Source organism: Carassius auratus, unplaced genomic scaffold (assembly GCF_003368295.1).
Source record: "Carassius auratus strain Wakin unplaced genomic scaffold, ASM336829v1 scaf_tig00216006, whole genome shotgun sequence".
NCBI classification, from domain to species: Eukaryota; Metazoa; Chordata; class Actinopteri; order Cypriniformes; family Cyprinidae; genus Carassius; species Carassius auratus.
In genome coordinates this window covers 29578-42500 of record NW_020528357.1, presented here as the reverse complement: position 1 = coordinate 42500, position 12923 = coordinate 29578, and the positions used below count along the sequence as shown (strand labels likewise).

Genomic DNA, 12923 nt, shown 5'->3' with positions numbered 1-12923 from the left:
TGTTTACTAATGCATAATAAATCTGAAGTGTAATAATTTATAAAAAAGAACATTATATGCATTAACAGTAATTTATTAATTGTGATATAGCTGTGTATGTTAATTTTAGATTTTCGATATAATTTTTTTTAACTTTGTTTATGATGATAATATTTGCAGTGGCTTATGTCTTGAATTAAAAATGTTGTTTTATGTGCTTTATATTTAATGCGTCATTTTGTCAAATGTAAAGAATTTTCTTAATTTTCTGTAAAGTTGCTTTGCAATGATTTGTATCGAAAAAAGCGCTATACGAATAAACTTGAATTGAATTAATAATAATAGTATTAGTGAACTGTGAATACAGTCTGTGTGTGTCTGCAGTGTCTCGGGCGCAGCATCATGTCCGTCAGCTCCATCAGCTCCGTCAGCTCCGTGCACTGGTTCAGGAAGGGTCTGCGTCTGCATGATAACCCGGCTCTGCTGGAGGCCGCCCGGGGCTCACACACGCTGCGCTGCGTGTACTTCCTGGACCCCTGGTTCGCCGGGGCCTCCAACCGCGGGGTCAACCGCTGGAGGTCAGACACACACTACACTCACAGTAAAACATCAGTGAAAGTGTACACACTTTGGTTCAATGGCTCCGCCTTGTGGCCGTTTAGAGAAGGACACCCTGAGCTGGATGAATCCGCTGGTTTATCTGAGCATCTGTGTTTGATGTTGTGGTCTGGTCTCAGTCATCAGGGATACGAGTTGCCACATGTTTCCACAGCGATGACACACTTTCTGCAGCTCAGTCATGAGCCCCACGCTCTCTCTGGGCACGAGTCTGACTGCGTTCCTCAGTCTGAAACACACTAGAGCTCCAGTTACAACAGAGACACTACTGAGGGAACACCGCGCTCCTCACAGAGAGAGAGAGAGAGAGAGAGAGAGGGACTGAGAGAGAGAGTGAGAGAGAGAGACTGAGAGAGAGAGAGAGGAAGAGAGAGAGTGGCCAAGTGGCAGAGCTCCTAATCCTATCTCTTAAGGGAGCTCCCAGTCACCCTATGGAGAAATGAGTGTGGCAAATCTTGACCAACCGCATCACTGCAGAAGCTGCACCTATCCGTCTGTCAGTCTCCCGCTCCATCCTTCCCTTACTCGTGAACAAGACCCCAAGATACTTGAACTAAAAAAAGCAGTGCATTCTGGGAGTGATGTAGCTTTAGGAGTCTTGCTGTCAGCATTGCTGTCTATGTAGAGCTCACAGCCGTGTTCAGACACTCTTCATACGTGTGTGTGTGTGTGTGTGTGTGTGTGTCAGGTTTCTGCTGCAGTGTCTGGAGGATCTGGACTCCAGTCTTCGTAAACTCAACTCCTGTCTGTTCGTCATCCGTGGTCAGCCGGCTAACATCTTTCCGCGCCTCTTCAAGGTAACGCTGGCTGATGTTGAGATGAAACACAGTCGTGTAGCTCGTTTCTCATGTTCAGAATAACTCCGATTGGTCCGCAGGAGTGGAAAGTGTCTCGGCTGACGTTCGAGTGTGACTCAGAGCCGTTCGGGAAAGAGCGAGATGCAGCTATAAAGAAACTGGCGTCTGAAGCAGGAGTGGAGGTGATCGTGAAGACCTCGCACACACTTCACGACCTGGACAGGTGAGAACACACAACAATACATGCCACTAGCATCAACTTTTAGTTTCAGATTTTAAGCTAATTTATACATTTAGGCTATTTTAGAAGGATATGATTGTGATGAATCCTGTCAACTGAGTCACTGAAGTGAATGAATCAGCTGCATGATTGGTGTCAGTGGATCCTAAATGAATCTGTGGTGTGTCAGGATCACGGAGCTGAACGGTGGTCAGCCGCCGCTGACATATAAACGCTTTCAGACGCTGGTGAGCAGCATGGAGCCGCCGGAGCCTCCGCTGGAGCCGCTGACCCGAGAGCTGCTGGGAAACTGTGTGACGCCCATCAGCGCAAACCACAGAGAGAGATACGGAGTGCCCCTGCTGGACGAGCTGGGTAACACACACACACACACACACACACACACACGTAGCTTTCGATGTTTCGTAGTGGTGCATTATAGGTGTGTTTGTGTTCAGGATTCGACACTGAGTCTTTGGATCCTGCTGTTTGGCCCGGAGGAGAATCAGAGGCTCTGATGAGGTTGGAGCGACACTTCGGACCCGACTCCAACACGGTACCACACACACACACACACACACACAGACAAGCGGCTCCAGCTGTGGTCAGGTGATCAGTCGTGTTTGAGGCATGTGCTGCTGTTTTCCAGGCGTGGAAGGAGAACTTTGAGCGTCCGAAGATGAGCTCCAGTCCGCTGCTGGCCAGTCCGCTGGGCTTGAGCCCGTACCTGCGCTTCGGCTGTCTGTCCTGCCGTCTCTTCTACTACAAACTCACTGAACTCCACAACAAGGTGACCACTGACAAATACCAAATCATAGTTCTGCATTTATACATCCAGGTAGATATGCATTATACCTACAAAAACTCACTTGAAATATAATTTAATCAATTAGTTAAAAATATTATGTAATTAATTTAAAATGGCAAATGTATTTAATTGATCATTTCTATTGTTAATTTCGTTAACGAAAACCGTGATGGAAATGTTAATTTTTTAATAAAATTTAAAAATTATTTTCTCAAATTAAATTATTGCGCTTTTTATCATTTTTATCATTTTAACTATTATACAGCATGACGAAAATATTTTCAGTGACTAAAATGCTCAGACATTTAATACATGTATTGTACCTAATGTAAAACATAAGATTATGCATATTTATATATTATAATATATCTATTTTGAATTTATATTAAGTTATAATTCATTATATGGCTAACATACAAAAAAAGTCTTAAAATATAACGTAATATATTTAAATGTATTTTAAAATAGAATTTATAACATCATTAACTTTATTAATTCACTTAAAATATATGTAATACATTTGATTTTAAAAGCTTTTAAAATTATTTATTTTATTACAATTGTTTTCTTATATTGTGATATTTAAATCATAATTGAAACACTTTTTCTAAACCGATATTTTCTTATACAGTATGATGATGTTTAAATCAACTTAAACACTTATAAATTAAATTTCCTTATATTGCGATAAACACTATATTTTCTCATATTGAAGTATAAATCTTAACATAAAGACTGTGGATGCACGATATTGGAATTTTGCCGATATCTGATATGCCGATATTTTTAAACAAATTTTGGCCGATACCGATATATTTTCTTTCTGTTTTGAAACAACACACTCTCTCCTCTGCAGAAATTATATTCAAAATATTTTAAATTTTGTTTAGTTTTTAAGAAGTTATTTGATAGAGTTAAATAAACGATAATGAAGGTTTTTTGACACTACATTGAATCTTTGAAAACAACTATAAATAAACTATTTATCAATCGGTGCATTTTTTTTTCCTGCAGAAAGAGGCAGTGTTAACCCTAACATTTAATTTTAAGATTCAACATTTGTAGGTGGTCTAAAGAAAAATGGTTACAAATTCTGCTTATGATTTGTAAAAAAAAAAAAAAAAAAAAACGTATTATACATGATTGAATAAATCAGTATATATAAAATAATTTAATATACAAGTGTCATGTTTGTGATTATTATTTTTTTCATGTAAGCTGTAGCTTCTCACCTTTAAATCAAAGCACACTCATTATATTCATCAATTACTGCTTTATTTAATCATATACACAGTCAAAATGTTATTTGTTTAGGCTATTTTACTGTAATTTACTTTATTTTGATCTACTTTGGCCAACAGCGCCCCCTACAGATTAAAACCGTTTACAGAGCCACAGTGCTGACGTGATCTAGTAAACCCTGATCGCATGTGAGTTAACGTGTTCCTCTTATCGGCAAGACAAATCAGCAAAATCTTTCATATCGGGACGATACGGATATTTACATTTAAAGCCATTATTGGCCGATTCCGATATCAGTCCAACAATATCATACATCCTTAATAAATAATTATAACATATTGTGATTTATAAATCATAACTTAACCACTTTCAAAGACATTGTCTTATATTGATAATTTAAACACTTTTAAACAAATCTTTCCCATATTTGGGAATATTGTGCTAAATATATAAACCCGTGATCTGTCGCAGGTGAAGAAGAATGCAAGCCCGTCGATTTCTCTTTACGACAAGCTCTTATGGAGGGAGTTCTTCTACACGGCGGCGAGCAACAACCCGCGCTTCGACCGCATGGAGGGAAACCCCATCTGCATCCGCATCCCGTGGGACAGGAACCCCGAGGCGCTTGCCAAGTGGGCCGAGGCCAAGACAGGCTTCCCGTGGATCGACGCCATCATGACCCAGCTGCGACAGGAGGGCTGGATCCATCATCTGGCGCGGCACGCCGTGGCCTGCTTCCTGACACGAGGAGATCTCTGGATCAGCTGGGAGGAGGGCATGAAGGTGCGGCCCCAGGGCATGCTGGGTAAGGGAGGTGTGTCTGCTGTGTGCTAACGCTGGTGTGTCCGCAGGTGTTCGAGGAGCTGCTGCTGGACGCTGACTGGAGTGTGAACGCCGGGAGCTGGCTCAGTCACTCCTGCAGCTCCTTCTTCCAGCAGTTCTTCCACTGCTACTGTCCCGTGGGATTCGGACGCAGGATTGACCCCAACGGAGACTTCATAAGGTGAGCGTCTTCACCGCTTCACTTCCTCTTAATCTGGATCCAGTGTGAACGCGAAGTATATAAAGTTTTACTGATGCATAACAATACGAACGTAATTATTAAAATTTTAATATAGAAGTAAAGAATTTCACTATCAGTTGCTCATTATTTATTAATAACTTTATATTTGATCTATAGAAATTACTGCATTAACCTTAACGTATTATATTATTATAGTTTTTAATATAATAAAATACATAGTGTATGAATTACTTATGCACATTGTATACATATATGGAAATTTATAGGTATTTAAATTAATTATATGACTAATGGTGATTTAAATAATAAAAGTTAAAGATACATTTACTAGGGAAAGTAATTATGTTATAGTAATTGAAATATGAATTAAAAAAAAAATTGTAGTTTTTAATAATACATAAAACTTTTCCGTATTAATTAATTATAAGCATATTAGATAAATCTGGAAACAGTAGATATTAACAATCAAAAGTCACCTGTAGAAATTACTTTAAATTAAATTTATGCATTTAGCAGATGCTTTTATCCAAAGCGACTTACAGTGCATTCACGCTAACATTCTTTACCTAACATGTTTTCCCTGGGAATCGAACCCACAACCTTGTGCTGCTAACGCAATGCTCTACCAATTGAACCACAGGAACACTTGGTTAATTAATTATGTTAATATGGTAATAATATTATTGGTTGTGATAAGTGTCTGTGGGTTGATCTCACTCTGATTACAGACGTTACTTACCCGTGCTCCGAGATTTTCCGGCCAAGTTCATCTACGATCCCTGGAACGCACCGGACGACGTGCAGCGGGCTGCCAAATGTGTGATTGGCGTGGATTACCCCAAACCCATGGTGAACCACGCTGAGGCCAGCCGCCTGAACATCGAGAGGATGCGGCAGATCTACCAGCAGCTCTCCAGATACCGCGGACTCAGTAAGAGCGTTTAAAGCAGTACACAACAAAACTGCTTTATGCGATTCGAATAAACAGAACGTTATTGTCCACTAATATAGTCATCGTTACAGTTACCGTTCTTGGTGTGAACGAGACTTAACTATAAGAATATAGCGAATTCCACAACACAACTAGTGGAGCAATACTGTTGTAATTTCATAACGATATTTACATTTTTAAATTTGAACAATATTTATTTTATATTTAAAGAGCGTGTGCATTTAAACCAGAAGGTGACAAAACTGACGCACGCTTACAATAAACAAAATGATATCGTCTGCTACTATAGTTAACGTTATAGTTATCGTTGTGGTTAACATTCTTGGCCTTTATTTCCATTCAACTCTCAGGTCTTCTCGCAACTGTTCCATCCAATCACATGGAGGTCGTGGGTGCAAATGAATCTCAAGGAGCAACGGCGCCCCCTACATGCTGGAGGACCCACAGCAGCACTTCGTCTCACAGTGAGTGTTTGAAATCATGCATTGTGATCAAATAAGTGCGTTTGAAAGGAAATCATTGAGCTGTAATGATCTGTGTGTCCAGCAGGGGTCCGGAGAGAACAGCAGGGAGCAAGCAGAGCGAGACATAGCATCACAAGACAGCGACACGCCCTCAGTGAGACCATGTCCTTTGGCTAATTAGATAACGATTAATGAACGTTTGTGCAATTTTTTGTAATGTTTTTCTCCTGCAGGCCACCGTACATCACCCTACACCATCCAGAGCGACCTGACGGAGCGCAGCCACGAGTTTGCCATCCCTAAACAACCAGGTATGTGTTTTCATACAGGAATATGCTACAAATGGTTTGCGAACAAAATCTGATGTTGACTTCCTTCAGGGCGTCTGATTTGGCCGGCTGGGGGCGGGACTAGAAGGAGCGAAAAAGAGGAGGCGGGGCTTAACCGTTGCCATGGTGATGATGGCCCCTCCTCCTCCTCTTCAGCGCCAAAAGCCCAAGATGATGAAGTTCGTAAAAAGTCGAAGCTATACAAATTTTACTGATTAGTCGTAATAGAAGCACTCAACTGTGTTTATCTGTTTGTTACAGAAAATGCAGGAAGATGCGGAGGGCGTGGCCTTCTGTTCCTAAGCTCCTCCCACTGATGGATTCGCAGAACGTACTACAACCTTTCCTCGTGTGTTAAACACAAACATGAGTAACTCGAAACGGTTTGTCCAATCAAATCGTGGTGAAAAATGCAATTTTTACATTTTTAGAAATTTTATACAATTTCAATTAACTAAAATGTAATTATTATCCCAAAAACTGATTTTACAAATCAGATGTAAATACTTTCTTCATGTCATTAAACTTTAAAACTAAAGGTCCTTTCACACCAAACTTTAAACGAATGACTGTAACGTCAGTTTGAACGACAATCTAAATAATAACTATTTATTTATATTTAAGAATGTAGTTGACGAAAATGTGAACCAAAGCTCAAGTCTTATTGGTCTCCATGTTGAAAAATCGAGTGCCTCCTATTATTTGCCGTAAAAAAAATTGCAAACAGCCGAAGAAAAACATGCGTTGTGCCACATTTCAACTGATCCAGATTTGCTCAGTATTATGGATGAATGGAAGAGTTTCAGCAGCGCTGCTCTGATCCAGACTCACCTGTACATACCTGCGTCTGTTTCCATGGTGATGTGAGAGTCACATGACCGCTGGATTGTGTTTGGGTCCAAACTATTGTAACTGTACCACAGATGAATGATTGTCTCGTCTGTAAAAACAACTTTGTTTTGCTCCATTTGTTCAGTGTTTTTGCTCAAATAGAATAATGTAGAATAGGCTCGTCATCAGTCTTCCATCGCTGTACATTTTTGTCATCGCTTCCATCTCTATGTACTCCAGTGTTTTGTATATGACAGCTGTATCTTATGGAGCTGTACATTTTTACCATTTGTGTTTTCAGTTTTTATACAAAATATTAGTAGCTGTTTTGAATTTTAAAGATAAATTATATCCATCTATCTATCTATCTATCTATATATATATATAAATATATAAAGAGCTGGGTAGTAACGGATTAGATGTAATCTGGATTACGTTATTAGATTCCAAAAATTAAGTACTTAAAATACTTGTAATCAGACTACAGTTACTTTTTTATTGATTACATAATATTCACACAATTGCAATAAAATATTAATTATTGTTGATTCTCCCTAATTCCTATTTTTCATTTTTAAATGTTCCTTTCTAACATAGCTTTTCTTTAATCGCACAAACCTCTTGAACCCCAGTTTGGGAAACCTTGACATGATGTAATGTTTATTACAACAAATGGAATATATTCTCTTATTCTCTGTATTTGTATATCAATATGTCCTATTTAAATCAGTGTGATAAACTAGTTTGGTCAAAAGTAATCAGAAAGTAGTCTGATTATATTATCTAAAACGTCTAATTGAATGGGTTACATTAATAAGTAAATATTTTGTCATGTGATCAGTAATGAACTTCTGTTTGTAAGTAATCTGCCCAGCGCTTTGTATGTGTGTGTGTATATATATATATATATATATAGATAGATAGATAGATAAAGATATAGATAGTACTCACATTTGTTTCTTAGTCTGTGTGGTACTTAATCAGCCAGCTAATAAAAAAATATTTAAACATAGTGTATTATGTCTCATTGTTGTCTAGTTTTTCTTAAATGATTCATTTTTTAATCACGTTAGTTTCTCTGAGGAAAGCATCTACAGTAAAAAATTAAGAAAATTCAAATTAAATTTAATTGTGACCAAAATCAAAAGTTACAGTTCAGTTTAATTCTGAATATATCTATATTATTGGCCACATGATTATGTTAAATAGGCTTTGCTAACTTGCTAATTAAGAGTCTCATTACATATTAGCAAGACGTCATGAATTGTATTTTAGCATAAAATTTCAAGCTAAAACTGTTTTCATTTATGTGTTTTTATAGAGTATGTAATGAAAAATTGGATCAAACTGGAGTGAAATCATCTTCTGTCCACATTAGATGTTTGAATGAAATGTGAAAACTTTCTACAACATCTTTTACATGACTTTATTATATTCAAATATTAAAAACAAAAATGAATTTACAAACACAATGGACCAATAACATTTCAGAATAAACAGATGACCTCGTTTAACAGCTACAGAAGCACAAACACCACTGATACATGTGTCTTTGGTCGCAGATCTGAGATGATTCGAGAGAGAAAAATAATAAATTCCTTTAAGATCAAATTTCTTAATATCAAAAACCTAATGTATGCTGTATAAAACTCCCATTTGCGCAAATGTCTTGGACGTTGATTGGTCAGAAATATCCATCAACCTCTCTGGTGACCAATCAAAACAGAAAGAGAGTTGTTAGAACCCTCCTCTTTTCACTCCGATTTGTCTTTCTTCTTTCCTGTGAATGGAACTTTATTGGCTACTGTCGATCCCACCGTGGACACGCCCCCCGCCACCGCTGAAACTCCGCCCTTCACCAGGCCGACGCCCACCGAGGGCACTGCAGTCACTGCTGATTTGGTGATCTCATAACTTTTCCCGCCCAGCCAGGCGACTCCGCCCACCGTGGCTCCGACCACGCCCTTCGTGGCGCTGAAGAGACCGCCGGTCACGCGCCAGATCATTGCGGGCGGAGCCACAGGGTGCTCTTTCCCGCCATCTGCTGCGAAGAAAATAACAGCTTTACATTTAATTAGACTGGACAAAAACTCATTAATATTATTCTTCTGGGTCATATTTAACACCAAAATCAATAGACTACAGTTAAAAAAAAAAAAAAAAATATATATATATATATATATATATATATATATATATATATATATATATATATACTATAGATTGAAAATGTCATTATTTTTACTTTAGAATTTGGAGAAATAACATACTTTTTAAATTAAAACATTATTCATTGCATTATTTTTATTGCATTATAATAAGAAGAATTTGAAAAAAATGATCATTTTGCATGGAAACATTAATTTTATTATTTCTATTGCTCTATAATAATAAAATACATAAATTATGAATTACTTTTTAAAGTATGCAATTCAGTTAACATGCAATCAAATATAATAAACCAAATAAATGACAATACAGTGAAGTTTTGATGAAAAAAAAAAAGAATAATGATACAATAATTAATTAATTAATTTAAATTAACTGATCTCATTTTCCTAATGCAAAATATGAATTTATATTTATTAATTTCTACAATTTTCTCTTGGGGTCAAAGCATGGAACTGGACTTATTTCATATTTTGATGGTTTTACTATAAGTTGTGATGTTCGTCTTGCATCATCAAACAGGGCTTTGTCCGAAAACAAGCGTGAATTCCCAGCTCGCGCAGCAGAAGCGCTTTATTCCCGCGATCATTCACACAAATAACCGACAGCGCAGACTCGCGAGACACAGAGACACACGAGTGTTTGCTAGAGCACCTTTAATCCTTCCCAGAAGACACCAAACCCCTGCTGACTTAGGTCTAAAAATGAGTCAGTAATCTATAACGATAAACTGGCATGAACATGCACATCATTTATGCATTAAAACGAGAGGTCAGCTGATCCATATGGAGGATTTTATGATGACGTGAAGACTGATTTCTGAAGATATATGAATTATGAATCCAGATGAACCTGCAGGCGGATGGGTTTCTGTGTGTTCTTCTTCTCCTTCATATGTTTCAGTCTTGGACTGAGCTTCTGAATTCACGCTCTACAAACACAGACAATAACGAGAATAACAGAAATCAAGATCGAGCGATGATTTCAATAATACTGTATAGATATAACAGAAATAACAAATTCGAGACCAGAGAAAAGAATATGCAATTAAACATTTTACCCAATTTTAATATACATATATATGTATGTATATGTGTATGTATGTTTATATATATGCACACACATTTTTACAAAATAAATAAATAAATACAATTCATATATATTTACATATGTTAAAAGTAAATATGTATAAAAACATGAGAAAAGTGACCATATTGTACAGACATTCAGAAAAAAATTGCAATAATAACTCATTACACTTGGTAAAATGAACAGGTAATATATAAAGCAGAAAGTTAGAAACTATGAAATCAAATAGACTAGATCAAATATATTGCAAACAGTGTGTGCAATTACAATATGGTAGCTATATACTGTTGTTTTACAACAACAACAAAAAAGTAAAATAAATACAAATAATCCTAAACCTAAATACTTAAAGTGCCCATATTGTAAAAGCTGAAAAATATCTAAATATCTAAAGCACTAATAACTGATTAAACAAAACTTTCAAGCTCTCTTTTGGAATGGCGTGCATCTCTCGATGAGACTCGAAATGATATTTCTGAAACATGCACAGAAACAGAAGCAGGGAAAGATCCTTTGGTTGAGTGTGTTAATCATATTTTCTCACCTTCACCATGATTGCTCGGATGTTTTCAGCGCATTCCTCTCCAGATCGACGCTGATCGGAGGACGCTTCTCCGCTGTGCGACGTGGCGCTCGGTCCAGGATGCGAACCAAGCGCGCGCTACTACGCCGAAGGCCTGGCTCATGAATATTAAAGACGTAACGGGACGCGCGCGTGGTAGTCCCGCGTGATTGGCTGAAACGGAGGTGTTTTGAAAGTGGGCGCGTCGAGAGCTCGATTTATGAATAATAATCGTGTCACGTGACTGGACTCTCCGAGGAAATGATGAAGGAACGTAGTTAATATTCATGAGCTCGGCCTTCGCCGTAGTAGGATTCCCTAATTCGACCCCCGGATCTTGCGTCACAAGAACTATTCAGTCAAAACCACAAACACAACTTGATCTAAACATTAAAAACTCATGTATTTAATAACTGTGATATGATTTCGGAGTAAGTTTGAATGCTTGCTTATATTAGCACACTAACTCCACAAACAAATTGACAAATTTGACCAGCAAACAGAAAAATCACTCTTGAGAGTGTTTGTAATTCACAATAACAAACTATGATTTATTAAAATATGTTATTATATTTTATTTACAGAACATCATGAATATTAAACGATGAGTGTGGCATATCAAACACAGATCATCATGAATATTAAACGATGGGTGTGGCATATCAAACACAGAACATCATGAATATTAAACAGTGGTGGGTGTGGGTGTGGCAACATCCATTAGAACCCAGAATTAAAATTTAGTGTTTAAAGTCAAGTGTACAAACATAACTACGGATAATAACCAGTCAATAATTAACAGTGAAAATAAACACATAAAAACAAAAACCATACCGCATCTTATTTGACCTGATCCCGCCCTCCTCGCATCCGATTGGACGACTGCATCCATATGATTCTGAAATCGCGCTTCCGATTGGTCGCCTCCGTACAGGATCGTGTATTTAGTAGGTCAAATCCCGCCCCCTAATGGATCAAAACAAACAAGTTTATGGCGACAGACTGAATCTGAATAATTCGCGACTGTGACCGCTAGATGGAGGCAAACCTGCTAAAATTAGTTTTTTTTTTTTTTTAATGATTTTCAAATGATGATTTAAATGTTTAATTATTTTACATGAAAATGCGTTATATTGGTAATACAATGGTAGTACTATTATGCATGGTGACTGTTAAAAACATTTAATTTCAAATGTAAATCTGGCATTTCAATCATGAAAATGTCTAAAACATGGTTTTATCATGAAAAAAAAAATACTGTTATATGGGACAAAACATTGTATAATCATGATTATTCTAAAAAAAAAAAACACTATGCCTTCATGATAAGGTCTACGATAATGTATATTCATGGTACATGTAAAACAATTATTAAAAATAAATAAAACACCTGGCATTTCAATTATGATAAGGTCTAAAACATTGTATTACCATGGTAAATTAAAGAAAACACAGCTTTACATTATTAATAATGTTCAAATCGTGGTTCTGCCACGTTAAAGGTCTGAAACATGCATTTAAATCATGATATGCTACAAAATATTGAATTACCGATACTATGGTAATATTAGTTTTTTTTTATTTTTTATTTATTTATTTATTTTTTTTACAAATTATTACATTACATTTTTTTATGTGGAAATACTTTTGTTATTATTAAGAAAGAAATGTCTTAAAGATCATAAAATAATAAATATATACGCCTAAATTATGTTTTCTATTTTTTCTGTTTATTACTCCTTCTCTGTCTAAAATGTATCTATTTTAAGAAAAATACAATTCTTCAATATCTCAAAACAACAAACGAGCTTCATAAATATTTATCGACACATTTTTATA

At 36.7% G+C, this 12923-nt stretch overlaps 2 protein-coding genes across 5 annotated transcripts in view; one reads left to right on the top strand and one right to left on the bottom strand.

Moving 5' to 3' along the window:
* Positions 1-7397, top strand: part of LOC113096626 (cryptochrome-1-like) — an 8466-nt gene extending 1069 nt beyond the window's left edge. The window contains exons 2-15 of one of the 3 annotated variants that reach the window (XM_026261997.1): positions 347-557; positions 1286-1394; positions 1475-1617; positions 1805-1989; positions 2073-2170; positions 2264-2404; positions 4136-4447; positions 4516-4667; positions 5417-5619; positions 5991-6104; positions 6187-6258; positions 6338-6415; positions 6485-6612; positions 6695-7397. In XM_026261997.1, coding sequence (XP_026117782.1) covers positions 382-557; positions 1286-1394; positions 1475-1617; positions 1805-1989; positions 2073-2170; positions 2264-2404; positions 4136-4447; positions 4516-4667; positions 5417-5619; positions 5991-6104; positions 6187-6258; positions 6338-6415; positions 6485-6612; positions 6695-6736 — 1953 coding nt within the window. In that variant the 5' untranslated portion in view covers positions 347-381 and the 3' untranslated portion in view covers positions 6737-7397. The remainder of the gene's footprint in view (positions 1-346; positions 558-1285; positions 1395-1474; positions 1618-1804; positions 1990-2072; positions 2171-2263; positions 2405-4135; positions 4448-4515; positions 4668-5416; positions 5620-5990; positions 6105-6186; positions 6259-6337; positions 6416-6484; positions 6613-6694) is intronic. The other 2 variants (XM_026261996.1, XM_026261998.1) reach the window with 2 other exon arrangements.
* Positions 7398-8675: 1278 nt separating this feature from the next.
* On the bottom strand, positions 8676-11212 carry zgc:153675 (transmembrane protein 263). 2 transcript variants are annotated; one of them, XM_026261990.1, is made up of 3 exons: positions 11067-11212; positions 10286-10364; positions 8676-9308 (listed from the first exon to the last, which is right to left on the bottom strand). In XM_026261990.1, the coding sequence occupies exons 1-3, from the start codon at positions 11073-11075 to the stop codon at positions 9019-9021; spliced, it is 378 nt and encodes a 125-aa protein (XP_026117775.1). In that variant the 5' UTR covers positions 11076-11212; the 3' UTR covers positions 8676-9018. The 2 variants fall into 2 exon arrangements, with proteins under 2 accessions (XP_026117775.1, XP_026117776.1); XM_026261991.1 differs by having other exon boundaries at positions 8676-9305.
* Between the last annotated feature and the right edge of the window lie 1711 nt (positions 11213-12923).

Excerpts from the sequence above, each read along its gene's own strand:
- zgc:153675 (XM_026261990.1), bottom strand. Across the intron at positions 9,309-10,285 it reads AGAAACCCATCCGCCTGCAG|CAGATGGCGGGAAAGAGCAC; the intron begins GTTCATCTGGAT and ends TTTTCTTCGCAG.